The following is a 24,848-nucleotide window of genomic DNA, read 5'->3' on the forward strand; positions in this document are numbered from 1 at the left end:
AACCTGCAAAATCGGCAGTGTATCAAATACTTGTTCTCCCCACTGTATATGTGTATATATATATATATATATATATATATATATATATATATATATATATATATATATATATTTATATATATTTATATATATATATATATATATATATATATATATATATATATATATATATATATATATATATATATATATATATATATATATATACTATAAAGAGCTATGTCACCCTTCGGCTGTCGCTCAGGCCTAAGTCACATTTGCTCAACGGCGAGGATACGGCGTCCGTACGCCCTCTGAATTGACAGAAGCGTGCGGCGGCCGCAGAGTTTCTGAGGTGGCCTCAGGGTGGCCATACCCCATTTGGCTATATTTTACAGGCCATAGGGGTCGCTGTGGAATTATAGCGCGAAGTTATAATTTTTTTCATTTCTACGTTCGCCGAAACAAAAGAACTGGTAAAAAAAAATGAACCCACTCGTTACCGTCCGTCTGGCCACACGTTCGCCTTAGGGCCCCCCTGCGGTCACCTTGCGGTCACCTTGTGGGCACCTTTTGTCTGCCTTGAAAATTCTATGGCGGCCGCAGGAACGCCCTAAGGTCACCGTGCGACATCAAATCAAAGACCGTACGGCAACCCCACGTTTTTGGTCTCCACAATTTATAAATACGCCGTGCGGCTCCCCAAAAAATAAAAACAAATGTGACTGCTACATTGTGTGACCGTGGAAATACTGCGGCCGCCATATAGTTGCTAGTGCCCATAGATTTTGGAGACCCCATGGCCGCCGTGGCAAATGTGACTTAGGCCTTAGCCTGTACCTCCACAGGCAGGACAGGGCCATGCCCCATATCTTTTCACGATCCATCCATTCCCTGGAATAGAATCCTCTTGCTCACACTTGCCTTGGGACAGTCTTGATGGTGTTGATTATCCTCCAAGCCCACTTCCATTGTCAGATGGGCACTGAATGTGGACAGAGCCCACAGAACCCAGCGATGTTATGTCTATTAATCACCAGCCAGGGTACATGGCTTTCTTGGAGGCCGGCCGCACGTGAACAGACCCCCTTGGCAACAGGGCATTCCCAAAGGACATACCTGACTGTTTCTTCCCCTGTGCATCAGGGTCGGTGACACTGGACAGACACTTCAGGTTCCTCTGGAACTAAAACACCTGGACTGGAACACACTCGTGGGCAGCCTGCCATGCAATGTCTTTGTGGTTATTCATAAGACAAGGAGCCGAAATATTCTGCCAATTTTTTTCGGTGGTAGCGCTGCGACAGGGTGTCCACAAAGGATGTGCACCTCCCGCAGCACCTCCCTGGGATGCAGGTGTTCCAGGACCCCCGACAACCATCAACCAACCAGTCGGTGGGTCAGCAGGTCCTGATCCCAGACTAACCTCTCAAACATCCGAAAAGGCTGCGGGATCGACCCCGAAAAGGGCCGAGACAGCGGGAGGGACCACCCTTCCATCTGCCGCATGAGCGTCCCCAGGAAAAAAAAATTCCCACACCAGCTGGGGACTCGGGTCCTCAGACACGATCAAATCCTTGAGAGCACATGTAAACACAGACATACATACAAGCAGGACTGGGGACACCCCTCCCACCCAAGGATTGGCTCATTTTGGCAATTACTCTACTCCTATGCTCTGCTTGGGTACCCCAGAAGAAGTTGAAAACCAGTCCCTCCAGAGCCTGTCCCACCACAGGAGGAGTTGGGGAGACTCCAGCCAAATATAATAATTTACCAATCAAAACATTCCTGATCACTAAATTACACCCCTCCATGGAAAGGCGACGAAGCCGCCAGGAAGCGACTTTGGTCTCAAAATCCTCAGTGACCTTCTGCCAGTTCTCCTGGGTCAAAGCAAACCCCGAGGATCTTAAATTGATCTCTACACTTTGTGTATGGGCAAGAGGGGCAGAGCCCGTCCTGTGCTGACCAAATTGCATGACCTCACTCTTCTTAGGATTAACTTTGGAGGAGAAGGCCATCCAAAAATCTCACAAAGACCTGCCAGCCTGGCATCGGTGATGAAACACCTGCCATTCTGGAGTCAAGATGCAACTGCCTCAGTGATGAAAACCGACACGTCATCCATGTACAGGCTGAACTTGAGGTGCTCCCCATGGGATCCGGGCACCCAGAGCCCTTGGGAAGGATGGGTCTGCTGGCAGTGCACATGCAAAAGGTTGAATTCAAAGGACAAAAAGGACTGGTGACATTGGGCAGCCCTGCCTGGCCCCAGAAGTGCATGGGAAGATCCCCGAAAGATGTCCATTGACCAAAACACGAACTTCAACATCCCGATATATAAGGTCAACCCAATGCATCAAATTTGATCCAAAGAAAAAAAGCGGTCCAAAGAGGCCATCTTAAGACACTTTGTCGAACGCCTTCCCTTCGTCGCAACTGAGGATGCTCGGTGGGAGGCCTCTTTCCTCCATGTACTGGATCGCCTATTGAACCAGGCCCAGGCTGTCAGACACTCTGCGACCAGGAATAGCATAAATCTGATCTGGGTGCACAAGATCCCTCCTGATACCGTGCACCCTCTTCGACAACACCTTGGTTAGTACTTTATAATTGACATTCAACAAGGTGATCGATCACCAGTAGGACATATCCTCCCGATCATGCTTCTTGTGAACAAGGTTCACCTCGCCTCGGCGCATCAAATCTGGAAGTCTAGGAGAGGTGGGTAGCTCTCGTACTACCTCCAGACAGTCTTCACCAAGGACGTGCCAAAGCCGGAAATAAAACTCCACAGGCAGGCTGTCAGGTGCCCAGCGTTTTATTCACGGCCAAATCCCTAATGGCACAGGACAATTCCTCAAAGCTCACCAGCCTTTCCAAGTGCTCCCGCTGTTCAGGAGTCAGGCTGTTACTCAGATGGTTGAGAACTTCGGCCATCAAGATTTGATCTTCTGGTCGTTTTTCAAAGAGCTTGGAGTAATATTTCTCCACCGCTTCAAAAATTTGATCAGAGTTTGAAACACAGCCTCCCTCCACATTAACCTTTAGCAAAATGCCTTTCTGCCTGGAACATCATTGGAAGAAGAATCTGGTACACTTTTCATTTTCCTCAAACACTGGCACTCTGCTTTATAAGATTATGGTCCTCGCTCTGGCTTCAAGAAGGCAAAAAATCCTCCCCTTCACCCAGCGGATTTTTTCCGACACGTCAATTCCTTTGCAGAGTTTCTTATGCAAGCATTGGAGGTATGCCTCCAATTGGAGGAATTCCGGTTCCGGGTTTGGAGCGACAAGAGGTCTCCTTCAGGGCTCTCTGCTGACGTTCTCAAAGTTAAGTTTCTGGTCGTTATCTGTCCCGTTTTGACTGTGTAATTTTCTCACCTGCATGTTACTGTGTGTTCCTAGTTTGGTTTTGTTTCAAAAATCGTGCTATTTTGTGAGTATTTTTGTTGACGTTCTTACCGGGTGTTTGAGGCCTAGGCTTTGGCCTAGGCTTTAGGCCTACCTGTTCCACTCGGTGTTCGATCGTTTTTTGTTTGTTTGTTTTGTTGTTTTTTTCTCACCATTACCTTCAATTTCTATCCTCCCCACTTTCCTAACATCCCCCATTCTCCCAACTAATCTCTCTTATCTCAAAAATAAAAAATAAAAAATAAAAAAATACCCAAGAACAACAAGAACAACACTCTGACCTTCTCCCGATTCTGCTTCTTCTTCCTCTCATCTTCCTCCTCGTCTTCCTCGATTTTTTTTCGATACTTGCATGACCTAATCTCTTGAAAACTCTCTCAAACATTAATATTAACAACAAAAACGATCTTATAATGCTTCATCTTCCTCTCTCACACATGTGGTACTCTTTACTGTTTCATAATGCACTATTCTTCTGCTATTTTCACAGACTGCTCTCATTTCGAGCTCTCCTTCATTCCTTGCCTAAAAAATCCAACTATTACAGCGCTTCTTCTCTCCATTCTCTGAATTCGCCTTCATTGCATCCATCAAGAATTGTGTTAAATTGCATCAATGACCTGAAACTTTAAAAAACTACAGTTTGCTATGAATGTTCGCTTTCCATCAACCATTCTTTTTTTCCAACTTCAGTGCCAACTCACCCCCCTCACCCCTCACCCCTCACTCTCACTCTCAAAGCAACCATCCCACTCTTCTCCCTCCAAGCCTCCCTCTCACCTCTCTCAAAAATTCCCCCCTCACCTTTCTCCCACCTTTCATCCCCCTCACTCATCCTTCTCAAAGTTGCCCCCCCACTCATCCACCAAGCTGCCTCCCTCCACTGCCCTCTCACCTCCATCTCTTCACTCCACCTCCTCAAATCCTCAACTGCCTTCTTCCTTGTCTCTTGTCCCCCCTTTCCCCCAGCACCACAGAGCCTTTTCTCCTCCTCATTCGGCCCCCTCCCCTAGCTATTTTGCAATACCCCACACTCTTTCAACAACCCTCCTTAACCCCCCTCGTCCCTTGTCCTACCCCCCTCCCCCTCCCCTCCCCCTCCACACCCTGCACCCAAAGCCTCCTCCCCTACCTCTTCATTAAAAGTGTGGACCTCAAATATCCGGGGCCTTCGCTCAAACCTTTCAGATCTTTCAATACAGGTTGCCACTGACAAACCAGACATTGTCAAAGTGGACATCTTTCTGGCTGTTATCAGAGAACCACCTCACCGCCGTCGAGTCTGGCATTTCACTCAAGCCGATTGGCAGGGTCTCCGAGCAGCCATCAAACTTACAGACTGCTCTCCTATCACGACTTTCTCAAACATCAACTCATTCTGGGAATTATTTCAAAGAGAGTTGCTCTCCCTTATGGCACAGATTTATCCCCTCTCGTGTTCAGTTGTCCTACCCTTCCTCTCGCCATTGGTTTACTGAAGCTTGTGGCGATGCAGTTGTCCTGAAACAACTTGCCTTTGCCTCATGGAAAGCAAACCCAACTGAGGGCAATCTCAGTTCCTTCCACAAAGATCAGAACAAGTGTGTATCTACCCTCAGGAGAGCCAGAAAACATCATCTCAAGTCTGAACTCTCAAACCTCTCTCCCTCCTCAAAATTCTGGTGGCGTCTAATCAAATCTGTTTCTGGTGTATGTTCCCCCTCCATCCCCTCCCTTACCTCAAATGGCCGCACTGCTGATACCGCACATGATAAAGCTGAATGTCTAAACTCGGTGTTTGCAGCTAAATCTTTTGTCCTAAACCCATCACTTTCTCTACCCACCTTACCCAGTCACACCAAACTGTCCCTGGACTCTGTGTCCTTTTCTCCTGACAAGGTGGAGAGCTTGCTTTCAAACTTCGACTCAGATTCTGCAACCGGTCCAGACGGCATCAGCCCACGTGTCCTCAAAGCCTGCTCTTCTGCTCTTGCGCACCCTCTCTCTGTTCTATTCACCCTCTCATTTGCCCAAGGTCATCTGCCATCTGCTTGGAAATCTGCTAACATCACTGCCCTGCATAAAAAGGTGCAAAAACAGATCCCTGTAACTACAGACCAATCAGCCTTCTCCCAATCATCAGCAAGGTTATGGAATCCATCATCGCTTCAAGACATGAAATCCTTCCTCTTCTCCAATGGCTTGATTTCCGATCATCAATTTGGTTTCAGACCAGGTCACTCTGCTCTGGATATGCTGCTTCCGCTCTCCCATCAATGGATGGAGGTCCTCAATGCCAGACAGGAAATCCGAGCCATATCTCTGGACATATCACGTGTTTTTGACACAGTCTGGCACCCTGCCCTACTTACCAAACTCTCTTCCCATGGTATTCAAGGCCATCTCCACTCATGGCTCGCAGACTTCCTCTCCTGTCGCAGTCAACGTGTGGCCCTAAATGGAGTTCTTTCATCCCCTCTTCCTGTCCAGGCTGGAGTTCCTCAAGGTAGCATTCTGGGCCCTGTTCTTTTTCTGGTTTTCATCAATGATCTCTCCAACTCTCTGGAAAATTCTCTATTTCTCTTTGCCGACGACTCCACCCTCTGCCATACCATCTGTCATCCTCAGACCAGCAAGCAGAAGCTTCTTCGCTCACTACAGATCTAGATAAAATCACAAACTGGTCCAACACGTGGAACATGTCTTTCAATCCAGACAAATCTCACACTCTCACTATGTCTCTTCGAAAGGACCATTTAGAAAACCCCCCCATCCACTTTCTCAACAATCCTCTGGAAGAAGTCTTTTCTTTCAAGCTTCTGGGTCTCACTATCTGCCATGACCTTTCCTGGGAAAGTCACATTTCCAACCTCGCCTCAAAAGCCAGTCGCCGACTGGGAATCCTCCGTCATGCAAAGTCCTTCCTCGGCCCTCTTGAGCTCCTGACCACTTACAAAGCTTTTGTCCGTAGCCTGATGGAGTGCTGCTCTCCCCTCTGGGCTGGTGCTCCTGCCTCCCACCTTTCTCGGCTTCACGCTGTCGAAAGCAGGGCATTTAAGATCATCGGCATCTCCCGCAATGAAGCTGAGTCTTTGGGCCTCTCACTCAATCACCGCAGGTTGGTCGGTGGTCTTTCTGTCTTCTACCGACTCCTCTCCAGCCTTGCCCCCCCTGCTCTCTCTGTGATTTGTCCCCACCACATTTCCACAGGGCACTCAAGGTCCGCCAACAACCCCCTTCTGGAAAAATAACAAAATCACGAATCACTGCTCATCTTCACTCTTTCATTCCTCTTTTTTTCCCGCCTTTGGAATAAACTTCCTCACTCTATTCTTTCCCATTCTTCCCTCCAGGCTTTCAAAACAGCTGTTCACCACCACCTCTTATCACCCTCCATCCAAATCCTCGATCTTTTCTACCCCCGATAATCCACCCAAGCCCACTTCCTTCAATTCCCCTGCTTTCCTTCCTGAAAATCCCTGTAATGTCCATCTTCTCTTCGCCATGTTCCCCGTCCCATCCCCATCCCTCTCCCTTCCACAGTTCACCTAATGTGTCTGTTCCCCACTGTTTTGTCCCTTCCACTCCCGCCCTTCTTGTCTCATGCCCCCTTGCTGTGAGTTGTGTGTTAGCTATCATACGAGCCTCGACAAGGTATACAAAAAAAAATGCCTGCAAGCACTTCAAACACTCCTGTTTCCCCGTGGCCCTCATTCACCTGGCCGTACGGAAAAAATGCTGCGGTCCTACGTTTCACCTTTCCACAAGGCTGCTGCGGTCGGGAAGAGTTACCTAATGGTTTGCCAATCCCTATACTTCCAAACATAGGAAAGCATGAAACTGTCATTCCGCAAAAGGTGGCAGTTAAGTTTCCAGAGTTCAGAGCGCCGGGCATGCACCCCATCTAATTCTACACCCAGAGACAAACAACAGTGGGCCAAAAAGGCCACCATGTGAAGTACCACATCCGGGTCACCAAAATTTGGTGACAAAAGGAAGTAATAGATCCTAGCCTATCTGGTACCATGCGCAACGGTCCAGGTGATGTTATTCCTTCGTGCACCCGTGTCCCTCAGCCTAAAATCCTGAACAAGCCCTTTAAGGGCCCACATCGATGAGTCCTGGACAAATCTGTCCACATCTAAGTTAAAATCTCCCCCATCAATCATAGGGGCAGAGGTGGAAAGTAGGTGCTCCAACTGTCGCAGGAGCTCCCCTCTTTCACATGCTCTTTGAGGGGCATACACATTAACCAGGGTCAGCGGGGTTGATGACACAACCACCCTGAGCGAGGCCAATCGCTGCGGAATAATTTCATCTAATCTAAGGAGTTCGACATTTGAGATCTTACTAAGGAACCCTAATCCTGCCGCACTGTTAGTGTTACTTCCAGACCAATACGACTCTCCATACCACCAATTTGCATGGAGGTATACATACTCCCTGTGCAGAATATGGTATTCTTACAAATGGCAGATGTCCCATTCAAAATTGCTTAGTTTTTCAAACACGCTGATCCTCCGGACTTTGGTACGGACTCCCTGTACGTTCAAATATGTTAATTTTAAATTAATAATGCATTTAATCACCAACTAACGTGCAGAACACGGAAGGGGAGTCATGGGTCCTATGACGCTCCTCCATCCTTGGCAGTACACGATGGGCTACCATGCTTTTTATTCCTATGGTTATTCCCACAGCCAGGGGCTACGAGCATGCCGGAGACCCACTCACCGTTAATACAGACATTCTCCCCAGGAAGCAGAGCCATGTCCTCCCCCTCCGGAGACGGGAAGACCCTTATTACCCGAGGCAAGAAGGGTCTTCCTGTTTTGGGCAGATCCTTATTGCCCGAGGAGAACGAGGGCCACCTTGCACATCCGCGAATGTTAAGGCTGCAGTCGTCTCCGGATTATGGTGAAGACGGCTATGGGATGAGGTTGGGGAAGAACGGGGGGAATTGAAATGGGAAGCTCTGGCGGAGGTCTTCCGGAGACCTGCTGCAGCCCTCCCTGGCTGATCCCGACCCCGCCGAGCGAGCTCCACCCTGGACCTGGATGGGCCGGACGAATGGGGGATTTGAGGCCCACAGGGCCCTTGGCTTCTGCCGGATTATTTTTGATGTGTGGGGCCTTGCCCAGGGGAGCCTTTCCTCTTTATTGCTACTCCTATGGCGCTTTTTAATTGTAGTCCATTTTTCATTGCCCTCTGCACCAAAGGAGGAGTTCACAATCAACTGCTCTGGAAGCGGAGCTTATTCTAAGACAGGCACATCCACTGGCCCACTGCCGGAGCCACCTCAGTCGGTTCCTCCCCTCACACTCCAGTGGGCTTGAAATCCGACACAACCACATGCAAGTCTCTCTCTATGGGAGGCTTGAGGGTTACGGCCCCTTCCTTCATCCCCTACTCCTCCTCCTTCTCCATGTCCTCCTCATCCTCCATCCTTCCCTCATCCTCAACTGCGGGGAGGAAGGGAGGCAGAACAGGCACAGCCACAGGCACAGGCACAGTTCCCCTTGCCCTACCCACACCCACAGATGCACGTATCTTACTGGCATAGTGTTGCGGGCACGAGTGGAAGGGGTTCCCTGGCACACTGCACCTGTGTGGTGCAGTGCTCTCTTAAATGTCCCAACTGGCCACACTGGGAGCAAAATTGTTCTTTGCACCCAGAAACAATGTGACCCAGTTGACCGCATCTGCGGCATATGTTGGGCTGCCCCGCATTTTTGTTTTTTTGTATGCATTGTCGAGGCTCATATGAGAGCTAAGACACAATGCACAGCAAGTTGGAGCATGGGACAAGAGGGGTGGGAGTGGGAAGAACAAAACAGTGGTGAACAGAGATATTAGGAGATCTGTGGAAGGGAGAGGGAACATGGGGAATACACGATGGACATTGCAGGTGCTTTCAGGAAGGAAAGCAGGGAATTTCAAGGAGGTGGGTTTGGGGTGGATTAACGGGGGTAGAACAGATAGAGGATTTGGATGGGGTATGATAAGAGCTGGTGGTGAACAGCTGTTTGAAGGCCTGGAGGGAAGAATGGGATTGATTAGTGTAAGGGAGTTTATTCCAAAGGCGGGAAAAAAGAAGAATGAAAGGGTGAAGGTGAGCAATGATTTGTGATTTTGGTAGTTTTACCAGAAGCGTGTTGTTGGCGGACTTTGAGCGCCCTGCAGAAATATGGTGGGGACAAATCACAGACAGAGCAGGGAGGGCGTGACCGGAGAGGAGACGGTAGAAGACAGAAAGACCACTGACCTGCCTGTGGTGAGAGAGTGAGAGGCCTAGAGACTCAGCCTCATCGCGAGAGATGCCAATGATCCGAAATGCCTTGGTTTCCACAGCGTGAAGCTGAGAAAGGTGGGAGGCAGGAGCACCAGCCCAGAGGGGAGAGCAGTACTCCATCAGGCTGCGGATGAAAGCTTTGTAAGTGGTCAGGAGCTCAGGTGGGCCGAGGAAGGACTTTGCACGACGGAGGATTCCAAGTCAGTGACTGGCTTTGGAGGCGAGGTTGGAAATGTGGCTTTCCCAGGAAAGATCATGGCAGATCGTGATACCCAGAAGTTTGAAAGAAAGGACTTCTTCCAGAGGATTGTTGAGAAAGTGGATGGGGGGGGTGGGTGGGGGAGTTTCTAAACGGTCCTTTCGGAGAGACATAGTGAGAGTGTGAGATTTGTCCGGATTGAAAGACGTGTTCCACGTGTTGGACCAGTTTGTGATTTTATCAAGACCTGCAGAGAGTGAAGAAGCTGCTGCTTGCTGGTCTGAGGGATGACAGATGGTACGGCAGAAGGTGGAGTCATCAGCAAAGAGATAAAGAGGATTTTCCAGAGAGTCTGAGAGATCATTGATGAAAGGCATTAAACACTTGTCGGAAAACATTAAACACTTGTCCACGGACCATCCCTATAACAAACCCGTTTGGGATGTGGGTGACCATTCCATCATCCTGGACCTGGAACTTAACGTGATATTGCCAAGCTCCAGTACATATAACCAAACCATCTTGGATAAGCCATGGTGGGGTTTTGACTGACAAAACAAGACAACCAAGACTTAATTTTGTAATCGCTTACACTGTCATTGTCGAGGTGGACTGTCACGACCCACTCATGGTCAGTGAGGGCCTCAACCACCCAATCAGCCAGAGACCCAGCTGACCGAGTGGCAGTCCATCGCACCCAGAACTTGGAAAGCCTTCCAGAGGACTGGAAGGACATAAAAAAGCTCCGTGCCAAAGAGATGAGGCAAAAAAGTCGGCAGCCGTAAACCCCAGCACGCCCAACAAAACCTCACGACGAAACGTCTCACCAGCCAGAATGGGCCCACCCTTAACCAACTGAAAACGAACACAATTATGGTGCCTACTCACCATACTGTGGTTCCTGAGAGGGCGGGACAACACTAGGGATAAAAGGGGAAGACGGAGGGAAGAGGTTGCATGGAGCTCCCCTCCTGCATGGTGGGCAAAGCCTCCCAGACAGGAGGAAGGCCAGGGAAAAGCAGGAGGGGAAAACACGAACGAAAACGCAGGGCAAACAACATAAAGAAGAGGGGGAAATTGAAAAAAACGTGCTGAACAAACACAACAGAGGTACAAAGCGAGAGCATCAGACAGCAATATGTATGCTCCCAAGCATGTACCACATGCATACATCAAAAGCAGTCAATACATAAATGATAAAGAAAGACCCACCCACTTCTCTCACCTGTGAATGGAGGGAATAACCAATCAGCTCTCATCGAATCAGGTAAACCCAGGTGGCATTGATTATAGAAATACATTGACTCCTCACATCCTCTTATAGCCGAAGAAGCTGCATAAAGCAACCAAGAAAGCATACGAAGATGAGCCCTTTGCAGTTTCAAAGTTTCCCAGAGTTCTTCCACAACTGCAAAGACATTCACAAATAGTACACACATGAGAATCCCAATGCAACACACCCCTTCAGATGCCAGACTGGTTTCATCACTTCTTGGCGAATCATCAGCGACAGCGCAGACATCATTTTATCGCCGAAGCCATTTTTTGATTTGAAAAAAAAAACAAAAAAAATGTTAAAAAGAAATCAGAATCAAGAAACAAGAAAACAAAATGATGTTCAAAACAAGTTACAAACCAAAGACAACAAATCGGGATATTGAAAATGAAACTGTGCTGTATCACGTGATTGGGTTTTCATGTATCATGACTCGCCCGCTAGGGGTAGCGTTGATGTACATCCAGATGCGCAATAAAGATGTTCGGGCCATCACTGGCCACGGCATGCCGGATGGCCCAGGGGCCCACGCGGTGTCACGAGCGCCCCGGGATGCACGCACGACCTTCAGTGCGGGTCGGGGCCAGACGTCACCTCGTGGCCGCACGAGCGGCGAGGTGACCACGCAGACGTGTTTGGGATGCGGAGGTCGACACCTGCGCCGTGTGTGCCCGTTTAAAAGCACCGTGTGTTTAGGTTGTCACAAGGTGGGTCATCTGAAGTGTGTGTGATGAGGGGCGTTGGCCACCGTTAAGGTCATGGACAGCGATGTGCGAGGCGACCTCAGCGACCCGGGGTGAAACCGGCAGCCGTTGATACCCCCATGCGGGATATCGATTTATCGATTTTTTTCGAATATCCGAAGTGTTATGGAAAAGCCTTTTATAGCCAATGATCTAAGTTGGACCAAAAGCCATAATCGTACCGAATTTGAATGGAATCCGTTGGAGTTTTCAATTGGTCCTGCGACGGCGTGCCCGATGATGGTGGAAGTCGAAGTGAACACCATGCCGATCACGTTTCAGGTTGATACAGGAGCGGCGGTGTCAATCATTGGCGAGCAGACCGCGCGTAGACTCAACGACCTGAAGCTTATCAGGTCCGACCTCACACTGTTCACGTACACCCGCGAGAAGATAACGCCAGTCGGGATGGAAGACGTGTCTGTGCAGTACCAAGGCCAGGTCGCCGCGCTTCCATTGTACGTCGTGCGGGGGAGGGGTCCGTCTCTCCGAGGCCAAGACTGGCTGACCCGCATCAGGCTAGACTGGGCCGCCGTTCACCTTGTGCAACCTGTGCCGAGCCGATGGGAGGATCAGTTGGAAAAGATTCTTCAAAGACATCAAGGTTTGTTTTGGGACGACCTTGGGAAACTCAAGGGCGTGGAGGCAAAGCTCTTCCTGAAGGAGGGGGTGGTTCCTCGTTTTTGTAAACCACGACCGGTGCTGTATGCTCTGCGGGACAAGGTCAAGGGTGAACTGGATAGGCTGGAGGCCTGTGGAGTGATCGAACGGGTGTCGTACTCAGATTGGGCCACCCCGGTCGTCACGGTGCTGAAACGGAATGGAGACGTCCGATTGTGCAGGGACTTCAAGTCCACGGTTAATCCGGGGCTCAGCGTGGAGAAATATCCACTGCCGTCAATAGATGAGATATATGCACGATTGGCGGGGAGTCAATACTTCACGAAGCTTGATCTGCGTGATGCATATTTTCACCTGCCGATGGATCCCAGGAGTAGCGACCTTTTGACAATCAACACGTGTCAAGGACTCTATCGATATACCCGACTCTGTTTTGGGATTGCTTCGGCCCCCGCCTTGTGGCAGAAAGCCATGGATCAGGTTTGCATTGGCCTGCCCGCTCAGACCTACCTGGACGATGTGCTCATTGCAGGGAAAACGGCGGACGAGCACCTTGCAAACATTGCCCAAGTGCTGACGAAGCTGGAAGCATGCAGCCTGCGCTTGAACAGGGACAAGTGCGCGTTCTTCAAGCAGCACTTGGAATACCTCGGACACATCATCACGCCAGAGGAGGTGTTGAAAGGTCCTCGGAAGGTGGAGGCGATTCAGCACATGCCACCGCCTCGCGACAAGACGCAGCTGCGCTCGTTCATTGGTATGGCTCAGTATTACCAAAGGTTCGTGCACGGGCTCAGCTCACAGCTTGCGCCGTTAACGCGGTTGCTCAGGAAGGACGAGCGCTGGGCTTGGGGGCCTGAACACCAGGCGGCGTTCGACCACGTCAAGCAGCTGCTCACAGAGGATACGGTCCTCGTGCACTACGAGCCTGCGCGTCCACTCTTATTCGCATGCGACAGCTCTGCATATGGCATCGGGGCAGTGCTCTCCCACACACACATCGGGGCAGTGTGTATATATATATATATATATATATATATATATATATATATATATATATATATATATATATATATATATATATATATATATATATATATATCACAAATCTTTCTTAGCACTTGTTTAGATCTAAACATCATGCTTACCCAAACAAATGCTCAGGAATAACTATCGTTCTGTTCTCCGAAACAGTTTTATTAACAATTAAAGATTATTCCCATAACAATTACATTTATTGTCTTGGTATGACTCTGCCGAGGTCAGAATCGAACCATTGATCAATCAGAGCTTTTTGAGTGTTTCTAAATCTTAATAACAGCAAAGGATGCATTAGCAACTTGTGAAGATGAAGTTCAAATGCATACTTTCTACACTCGACAGTGAAATGGGGGTGGTGATTGGACTGGTGCAGATATGCAACATATCGTTGTCAGTTGGTTTGGGGGGGCAGTAAGGCATACTCTGTGCAGAGCATTGGTGCTGCTTAATCAGTCTCTTGGCTATTGGGCACAATCCTGGACAGGTTGCCACTCCGACACAGGATACAAGCAAGTTGGCACTCATTTTGCCGACCTCAGAAGTTTGACAGGCAGAGTCAACCCCACCTGGTATTAATTCAACAGCAGTGGGATTTGAACTCAGGATCCTCAGATCCCAAGCCCACCATCCTAACCATAAAGCCAACACCAAACATGAGACAAAATGATAACACAAATAAAATGAAAACTGAAACAAAAATTTCAAGCAAAACTACATGATTTTTTGACAATGTTATGCATCCATCGTTTTTATTTTTTAGACTAATAATGACTTATTTCAAAACGGTCTCACCTCCCATCCTAATGCTTGAGAGCAGGTCGGCACAGAGTTGATACGTGGTGTGTCAGGTGGCGAGCGAAAAAGAACCAACATTGGAATGGAGCTTATAACAGATCCAGGGGTCTTATTCTTGGACGAACCAACTACAGGACTTGATGCAAGCACAGCCAATGCAGTCATGCGTCTGTTACGCAGGTTAAAGTGGCATCTTTATACCTCTGCATTTTGCTATAATTTATATTTTTATAGGCTAACTCACACATTGACTGTATTCGTTTTTCTTTTGTTTCAAAAATCAAACCGTTTATAACTCTATGTTGTCAGAAGTAGTATGTGAAAATGTCTCAACGACCGATGTGTGCAGGTTGTCACGAAATGGAAAAACAATAATCTTTTCAATTCACCAACCTCGGTACGCCATCTTCAAACTCTTTGACTCACTTACACTGCTCGCTGATGGTCAAATGATATTCCACGGACCTGTGCAGAAAGCTTTATCCTACTTTAGCACAAATGGTGAGCCTCACTTTTTCCTTGTTGAGACTCGTGCTGATGTCAACAAAGGTAAATTCCAGTTGATCAATGCAGATTGCCCGTTTTGGGGATTCATCCATATTAATGGTCTGTGGAGAGTTCTTTGGATTGCATCAAATAAATACTTACATGTAATCTTTTCTCATGAGGGAGTCAATGCCCTCACACTTCATTGAGATTTTTTTTTTTGTTAACAGAAGAATGGCAAAAAGTCTTCATGCTTTCTCCTTCCAGGGAGTACAAGGTTGTATTGCTGTAAAGGTTCCACTAAAATGTAATCAAAATTACAACTGGTACAGTGCAATGAAAATTACAACTGATACAAATATTATTGTGAGTTAGGGATGTGGCGTGGTCCAATTGATTTTCTCTAGGAAAGGTGCATCATAACCCCGATGGTGCAAGTGACCTTTGCCTCTTTCTTAAATGTCAAAAAGTCAAAATAATCACAAGGCGATGCTTTCATGCTTTATATATTTGGACTGAAAATCAAGATCAAGCAAAATTTTGAACATATGCTCCACAGGTGATTTCTGTCCAACTTAAGCTCATGACTTTGACATCTTCTTTTTGCTCTGTTAACCCTGTCATTTGCCCTTGGTCGTTTTCCGTCCACTTGTAAGTCAGCCAACATCACAGCATTAAACAAGCAAGGTGCAAAAACTGATCCCCTAAACTGCAGGCCTATCAGCTTAATTCCAATCATCAGCGAGGTCATGGAATCCATCATCATTGGTGACATAAATTTCTTCTTTTTCTCCAACTGTCTGATATCAGACCCAGTGTGACCACTCCTTGGCTTTTTTCACAAGATCTTGGCTATTCGTTGTTCACCTTGGCGTCTTGGTTTTCTATAGGTTTTCTTGGCATATAGGTTTTCTATTATCATCGCTTTTCCGAAACCTTGTGAATTCTTGGCTTTTTTCATTGGCTCACCTTGGCATTTATGAAAATGAGGAGTGGTCACACTGATCAGACCATCAATTGAGATTTAGACCTGGCCACTCTACCCTGGACTTGTTGCTTCTCCACTCTCAACAATAGATGGATGCCCTCAATCTCAGACTTGAGATCAGGGCCATCCATCTGGACAAATCTCAAACTGGCACCCCACCTTGCTCTCCAATCTCTCAGCCTATCCATTTTTTTGTATGCATAGTCGAGACTCATGGGAAGAGCAAGTACACAAAAGGAGCAGTAGAGAGATGGGAAAAACACCAAGAGCAGAGTTGAAGGCAAAGATAGAGGGAGACACGAACAATGGGTGTGGGGAGGAATGGAGGGCAAGAGAGGATTCATTGGGTGGATGCATAGGGGTGGACAAGATGGATGCGGAAGGAAACTCTAAGGAGTGAAAACTGGAAAATTGGGAGGATGGATTTGATTGGGTTAACGAGGGTAGAAAAGATCATGGATTTGGATTGGGGACGATCTGAGATGGTGGTGAAACAGCTGTCTTGAAGACCTGGAGGAAAGAACGAGATTGAAGAGGATGTGGAAGTTGATTCCACAGGTGTGAAAATAGAGAAAGAAATGAGTGGAGGTCAGCAGTGATCCTGGATTGAGGTAGTTACACCAGAAAGCTGGGGGTTGATGGTGGACCCATTTGAGCCCTGCAGAAACCTGGGCAGTGGGGTGGCGGGGGGGGGGGTCAAAGCATGGAAAGAGCAGAGATTGCAAAACCAGAAAGGAGGTGGTAGAAGACTATTAGACTGCAGACCTGTCTGAGATGGTGAAGTGATAAGCCCACAGACTCAGCTTCATCACAGGAGATTCCAATGATGTCAAAGGACTTGGTTTCCACAGTGTCAAGCTGAGCAAGATGTGAGGCAGGGAAGCCAGCCCAGAGGGGAGAGCAGTATTCCATCGAGCTGTGGATGAAAGCCTTGTAGGTGGATCAGAGTTCAGGTGTGCAAAAGAAGGACTTTGTACGACAGAGAATGCCCATTCGATGGCTGGCCAAATTTGAAATGTGGTCGCCCAACAAAGATCATGGCTGATAGTGAGACCCAGGAGTTTGATCGACTGAACTTTCTCAAGGGGATTGTTAAGAATGGAGGAAGGCGGGTTTGCCAGACGGTCCTTTCGGAAAGAGATAGTGAGAGTGTGAAACTTGTCACTATTGAAAGACATATTCCAAGTGTTTTACCAGTTTGTGATATTTTCAAGGTCTGAAGAGAGGGAATAGGCTGCTGCTCACCTTTCTGAAAGATGAGGGATGTCACGGCAGAGGGTGAAGTCATCAGAAAATACATAGAGAATTTTCAATTGTCAGAGAGATCTCTGACTCTCAGTCAGCGTGAGGCTGGCGTTCCCAAAGCAGTGCCTTGGACCCAATTCAGATTATCATCTTCATCAACGGTCTTCCTGATTCCCCAGAAAGTCTCCTTATCATTTCTGTGGCCACTGTCATAGTACTGTTTTCCTTGAGATAGGTAAGGTAGCAGTCTCTTCCTTATCATCAGACTTTTATTGAATCAGGAGATTACTCCATTACTTTTAATGTCTTTCAATCCTGACAAACCCTATATGCAATTACTATGTTTCTCTGAAAGTACCATCTGGCAAGCTTTTGGGGCTCATCTTCAGACATTATCTCTCTTGGGCAAACCAGAAATCGAGTTGGCCTTCAAAGCTTGCCATCAGCTGTGCATTTACCACATGCCAAGTCTTTCCTTGGCAAATCTGAACTGCAAACAACTTCCAAGGCTGCCATCCACAGCTTAATGGAGTACTCCTCTCTACTTTTGGCTGACACACCTGCCTCACACCTTTCACATATTGATACCATGGAGAGCATCCATGCTCCTCAAAATCATTGGAATCTCTCTTGATGAAGCTGAATCTCAGGGACAGTTACTCTCACATTGCAGACAGGTCAGTGGCTTGTCTTCATCCATCGCTTTTGTCATCTTACACCTTCTGTCCTTTCTCTGCTCTGTCCCCTCTAGGTTTCTCCAGGGTGCATATGGTCTGCCTGTCACCAACTTATGGTGGAACTTTCAAAATCCAGGCTCAATGCTCACCTCCACTCATTTCTTCCTCTTTTTTTTTCTCTCACTAGTGGAACCAATTTTCTCAGTCTGTTCAATCTCATCCTTCCATGCAGGGCTTCAAGATCGTTGTTCAGTGCCTAATCATTCTACTCATTATCTTTTCTACCTTCAATGCTCCCCAAGCTATTCCATGCAGGTCATCGTGCCCCCCCCCCTTTCCTCTCCATGTACCCACCTTTCCCTTTTTTTTGTTCCATTGCTGTTTCATCCTCGGTTTTTTCCTTCCTCTTCTTTCAGCTTCTTTCTTGCTGTGCTCGAGCTTGTATACAACTGCCTAAGTCTTTCTGCCTTCCCTTTATTCTCATCCATTGTTCCTCCAAGTGTCTCTGTTGTCTTCCTCTACCCTGCTGTTGGTGTGTCTTTCAACTTTCCATTTGGTTCTGTCTTCCAGCTCTTCTATGGGCCTCGACATTTTACACATAAATATTTGTAAAACAAAGCAATTCTGGAGCAGGTGTCCAGATTTTGAAGACAGCCCCTCAAACCAAAGAAGATGGCATCTATATGTTGATGGTGGGAAGAAGACTGACTAGTAGTCGTTAGGGGATCTGTCTTGGCACCTTTTTGGTGAAAATAAGTAAAAGTGGAAAGTTTTGTTGATGTTAAGCATGCAAACGTTAATTGTATGTGAAAAAAAAAATATATATATATATATATAATAGTTTGTGACAAAAATATTAATTGTGTGTTTCTTGCTGTGTGTGCAAATTGATCCAGGCTATGAATGTGAAGCTCACAACAATCCTGCAGACTTCTTTTTGGATGTCGTGAATGGTGACTCGACTGCACTCAACAATACATTAGAGAACGGTAATTATTTAAGCTCCAGGAGCAACAAAGAGCATTTAATAATACAGATTGTCACTGAAGTGTATCAATTATAACAGAACTGAGAATCAGTGAGGACTCACTCACTTAGTGATCGACACCCGAGCACCATTGCAATAGCTTTTCGTGTTCCTTCAGCAACATTCGAGATCAATAAGTCACCAAATAAATTCCCACATACTTATGTAGGATTAAAAATACATCGGCTTTAGTTTGTATAAAGTAAAAAATAAACACCTTAATCCATTAGTATGAATTAATTTATATGTGAATGAGGACGATACCCTTCACATGCAAACATACTTCCTTAATCAGGTGCTGAAGGGCGATTTGGGTGCAATTTTGAAGCAGGCCATTCAAGTGGTGCTGCATTAAAGTTTGGGGATGTGTGGACTCAATAACACACACACACACACACACACACACACACACACACACACACACACACACACACACACACACACACACACACACACACACACACACACACACACACACACACTTCTGGAAAGGATTATATGAGGACCCAAAAGAACACAACAGGTAGGCAGATTGGAGGAAAAAAAGCAACACCTAAAGGAAATACCTTCAATGATATTTGATGAACAAAAAAAAACATGTTTGGTACTACAAAACTTTAATATAGACATAAACAGAGACATTTTGAAGGACATTATCATAAAAAGAAAACCACAAAGCTTTTTGTTGTGCTCTCTTCAGTTGAATTCGCACAAAGTGAGTGATTAATGATGAAGAACTCCAACAGACACCAATCAACAAAGTCAATTCTGATTGGACGGTCTCGACTGATGCGTCATCTCCCAATGGTCTGGGTTCCTCCCAACAGGAAATGTTTAAGAGAGTGATAAAGCATTGTGAAGAAAACTTTTAAGTGGTAGTTCAACCTCTTCACAATGCCTGTGTGTCCTCCTCTCCCCCTTATTCGTCCCCACATCCCTTATCTGTCCAACTCTCGCTCTATTTTTTTCCTTTGACCCTGCTGTTGTGTTTCCCCCCCTCTCTATAATGTTCCTTTTGTTCTGTTGCATCCTGATCCATTCAATGTTTTTGCTATTCCACGAGCCTCGATTTCGAAAAGAAAAACAAACAAACAAAAAATAAACAAATAAATAAATAATGTTTCATATTCTAAAATCTAAAAAATTCTCTGATACAAATACTGTTCGATCCCAAGAAATTCGGATTTGAGAGTTTTCACTGTACCAGGGTGAAGATAGATCATGGGATCTTCCAGGGAGACAGCATTTCAACCCTCCTATTTTGCCTGGCCCAGGACCCACTGAGCAACCTCATTAATGAGCAAGCATATGGATACACCCTGAAGTCAAATAAGAGAACGTCCAAAAAGACAAGAAAGGTGACACTTATTTTGGCTTTAAAATCACCAAAAATTGGCAAAACAACTCAAAGGAGTGGAACAGCACTCTGACAACATTCAAAATAAATTTGGCCAAGATAAATGTGCCAAGTGCACATTTGTACAAGGTAGATAGACCAACAAAAATTGACAACATAAAAATCTACCTAAATACACCAATACAGGAGCTAGACAACAAAGCATCATTCAAATACCTCGGAGTAGAAGAGGGCCACAACATATGTCACAAACAAATGCACAAAAGAATACCTGCGAAGAATGAGGCTGGTCCTGAAAACATCCCTTTCTCCAAAGAACAAAATCAAAGCTATTAACCAACTCACAATGCCAGAATTCCAGTACAGCTGTGGAACTGGCCACAAGCTGATATCAATAAAATAGATATCAAAACAAGGAAACTCCTCACCATCCACAAAATTTTCTACAAAAATCAATGCGGCCCGGGAATGTACCTGCCGAGACGAGAATGAGGTAGCAGCTTGATGGAACTCAACCAAGTGCACAGAGTGACAACAGTGGGATTGGCTGAGTAGGTGAAAAGTGATCAGACTACCTAATTCAATTTGTAAGCAAACATGAAGACAACAAACCAGAGAAGGTACCCCTCACCCACCCAGCAAAAAATTCCAAAGACAGGTGTGAATCGAAGATGTCACACATGAAACCGAAACAGCAATGAATACAGCCCTAACAATTGCAAAAAAAAAAAAAACAAGAAAAAAAAACAAGACTTGTTTTGTGTGGTGTTTGTGCAATGGGCTGTTACATAATAAGAGGCATATCTAGAACTGCCAATTTATAACTGCTGGCAGTGATGACTGAGTACCAAGATGTTGCACTTTGATTGGACACTTGACCCTGACCAATGACAATTGTTATTGTTCAACTGAATTCCAAATGGGAGTAAAATAAATTCAATTCAAATCAAATGGAAGACCAAATAGGTACAGTCCTGTATTGGAGTCGTCAGAAGGAACTCAATCAAGTAAAAAGCAAAGACAAAGTCATCAGGAGGAGCCTGGATAGGATTCTGGTTTCAGCTGCTATTCCTCTACTCTTAAACCCATCCAGGTGCAGCCAAGTGAGTCTAATTCAAAAAAAAGTTAAAAAATGAAAAAGAACCCAGATCAAAAAAATTAATAATTCTGGCTGCCACACCATGTGTCCAAGTCCAATCAGGTTGAAATTGAAAACATATATTCCGCATCACTACCAGATCATAATTGTGATGTTTCACGTCGATTGATAAAGCGGTTCAGGAAAAAGAACTTTTAAAAAGATTTTCGCTTAATCCAATATGGCTGCCAAACAATGTAACCTATCAATTATTCATGAAAACCCTGGTATACCCAAGATTTGTGGAACATTTGTGTGATGTTTCCCCTCGATCTGTCCAGTCCTTCTGGAGAAGAATAATTTTTTATAGGTTTTTGGGTAAATCCAATATGGCTGCCAAACCATGTGACCTATGACATCATATGTGTGAAAGTTTTTTTTCCTCATGGATAGATGGTCATATGTTTAAAGGTTCACTTTAATCTGTTCAGCCGTTTCAGAGAAGATTTTGAAGGTTTTTTAAAAAAACAATATGGCTATGGAACCACGTGACCGATGACATCATCATTTTTTTTGTTTCTGGGGACCAATTTATCCCAAGATGACCCTCAATTTTTCATACTGATTGGATGTCGCATTCTATGTATGCAGTTATGACGTCATTATGAAGGTGCCTGTGACATCATTTTAAAAATCATACTTATTCCCCATGAGAAGTACTTGTTATGTGCCAAGTTAAATTTTTTCCTTGGTGCGGTTTAAGAGATAGAGGTCCAACGTTTTTCCTTTCTTTCCAACATGGCTGCCACACCACATGATCTATGACGTCATAATTATTGTTAAAACATTCTACATGAGTAGTCAGTCTCTCCTTTGGTGAAAATTTTGTCTCAATCCGACAAGCGGTTGCAGAGATAAACACGTTCTGTGCGGACAAACAAAACAAAAACAAACAAACAAAGACAAACGGACCCAAATGTAATACTCTCTTCTCTGGCGAGGGTAAATATAAAACAAAATAGCAACAGATGTACACTGACAACTGAGAAAATGATAAAAAAAAAGCAGGAAGGTATTAAAAAAAGAGTTGGGACAGATTGGGTATTGCCAAAGAAGGCTATTTGGAATGGCTAAGAAGAGGTCAGTTCAACTGGGATTGAGAACTAATCATTATACTGCCCAAGACCAAGAACACTATACCAATGGCTTGAAGAAAATGGCAAGACTGAGTCAATCGGACAAGTGTATATTTTGCAAGGTATAAACAGAAAGTACGAGCCACCTCTGATCACGATGTGGAAAACACATTTCAGAGCAGCTGTCCATACCAAGGCACAACAGTGTTTGTGGAGTAATTCACTGACACATCTGCAAAAGTCTCAAAATCCCAGTTCCAGAAAACTCTGAAAAACGTGAACCAAAAGTAATTACTGAAAACAAGGAAATAAAGCTCACATACGACCTAATGATCCTGTCTAGTGTGAACATAAAATATAAAAACAAAGCATTGCGAATGGATATAGTACTGAGGTACAAAAAAGAAAAGAGGGCATTGCTAATTTAAATTTCAGTACCCAGCGATTTCGCCTGAACAATGCAGAAATCAAGAAAATGATGAAATACCAAGACCTCAAAAATGAAGTGAAAAGAGCCTTTAAGCTGAAGAGCACCAAAATTGTGCCAATAATAAATGGAGCAACGTTAATGATTAAAAGAACCTTACAGAAATCTTAAAATCCATCCTTGGAAATATTACTACAAACAACCTGCATTTGGATGCTGTTCGGGGTTCAGTGACAATCCTCAAAAGAGCCCTCAGAACAAAACTTTGAGAACAAAGAAAACTTTACAACTTGGTCCATGAATCATGATCCCTAACTGAAATAGAGGTGGAACCTTCGAGACCTGCAGGACTCAGTTCCACCTTATGAAACCCACATATGGAGATAACAACCAAAAACACACACACACACACACACACACACACACACACACACACACACACACACACACACACACACACACATACATACATACATACATGCATACATACATACATACATACATATATATATACATACACACACACACACACACACACACACACACACACACACATGCCGGTAGGCGACATGGGTGGTCGCTTTTTAATTGCATACTAGTCATACAGTTTTTGACGGATTGGGCTGAAGATTTTTGACAAAGAGTTTGATTATAGTGCGCATAAAAGCCTGGAAGCCGATTTTTGATATTCGAAAAAATAATTTTTTTAGGATTTTTCAAAAATTTCAAAGTCCCGTTGATAGGCAACAGCGGCCTCCATAGCAACGGTGCTCAAAAGCATACAACTAGATCCTGGTATGAACCTACCTGTCAAGTTTCATCAAAATCGGTTGACTCCTCTGGCCTCCAGAGCTGTCCATTACATACAAACAGATATACAAGCCGGTAGGCGACATGGGTGGTCGCTACATAATTGCATACTAGTCATACAGTTTTTGACCGATCGGGCTGAAATTTTTTGACAAAGAGTGTGATTATATTGCGCATAAAAGCCTGGAAGCCGATTTTTGATTTCCGAAAAAGTTAATTTTTTATGATTTTTCAAAAAATTCTGTCTCGTTGCTTGGCAACAGTGGTGTCCATAGCAACGGTGCTCAAAAGCATCACACTCGATCCTGGTATGAACCTACCTGTCAAGTTTCATCGAAATCGGTTGACTCTTCTGGCCTCCAGAGCTATCCATTACAAACAAACAGACATACAAGCCAGTAGGCGACATGGGTGGTCGCTACATAATTGCATACTAGTCATACAGTTTTTGACGGGTCGGGCTGAAAATATTTAACAAAAAGGTTGATTATAGTACGCATAAAAGCCTGGAAGCCGATTTTTGATTTTCAAAAAAATTAATTTTTTATGATTTTTCAAAAAATTCAAAGTCTTGTTGCTTGGCAACGGTGGTGTCCATATCAACGGTGCTCAAAAGCATAGAACTAGATCCTGGTATGAACCTACCTGTCAAGTTTCAACGAAATCGGTTGACTCCTCTGGCCTCCAGAGCTGTCCATTACAAACAAACAAACAAACAAGCCAGTAGGCAACGAGGGATTCGCTTGGATCGAAGCGCTCGATACGATGCTTTTCATTCTGACCGATCCACCGATGAAGATTCATTGCCAAGATGTATTGGTTCACATACAATTGTTCCTCTGCCTGGCAAGATTTTTCCCATTGCTATTTTGCCAACTGGCACTCCTCATAAAAAATGACGGTAAATAGTCACCCTATTTTTGAAGGACTACCATTTGAAAAATAATCGGTTTGCTGGTTTGTGCTGTGGAGCCTCGCATTGCAGACACACACACACACACACACACACACACACACACACACACACACACACACACACACACACACACACACACACACACACACACACACACACACACACACGGAGAACCCGATAAACTTCTTTCAATGCTCTTGTTTGACCTCACCTCTTGAGCCACACAATATTTTTCATAAGCCACGCCCACTTTCCTATGCCACTCCCACTTTCCTACGCCACTCCCACTTTTCATCAACCAAGTCCACTTTCCCTAAGCTCCGCCCACTTTCCGAAGCCCCTCATAAAAAATGACGGTA

General features: G+C 45.4%; 1 protein-coding gene across 1 annotated transcript in view; it reads left to right on the forward strand.

The window, feature by feature from the left end:
• The window catches only part of LOC147017922 (broad substrate specificity ATP-binding cassette transporter ABCG2-like), a 118,779-nt gene that overhangs the window by 40,893 nt on the left and 53,038 nt on the right, over positions 1-24,848 (forward strand). The window contains exons 5-7 of the mRNA XM_085899924.1: positions 14,365-14,522; positions 14,692-14,843; positions 18,635-18,727. Of these exons, the coding sequence (XP_085756050.1) occupies positions 14,365-14,522; positions 14,692-14,843; positions 18,635-18,727 (403 nt within the window). The remainder of the gene's footprint in view (positions 1-14,364; positions 14,523-14,691; positions 14,844-18,634; positions 18,728-24,848) is intronic.

This window comes from Eptatretus burgeri, chromosome 10, assembly GCF_056783735.1.
Source record: "Eptatretus burgeri isolate ZD-2024b chromosome 10, Ebu_testis_v1, whole genome shotgun sequence".
NCBI classification, from domain to species: Eukaryota; Metazoa; Chordata; class Myxini; order Myxiniformes; family Myxinidae; genus Eptatretus; species Eptatretus burgeri.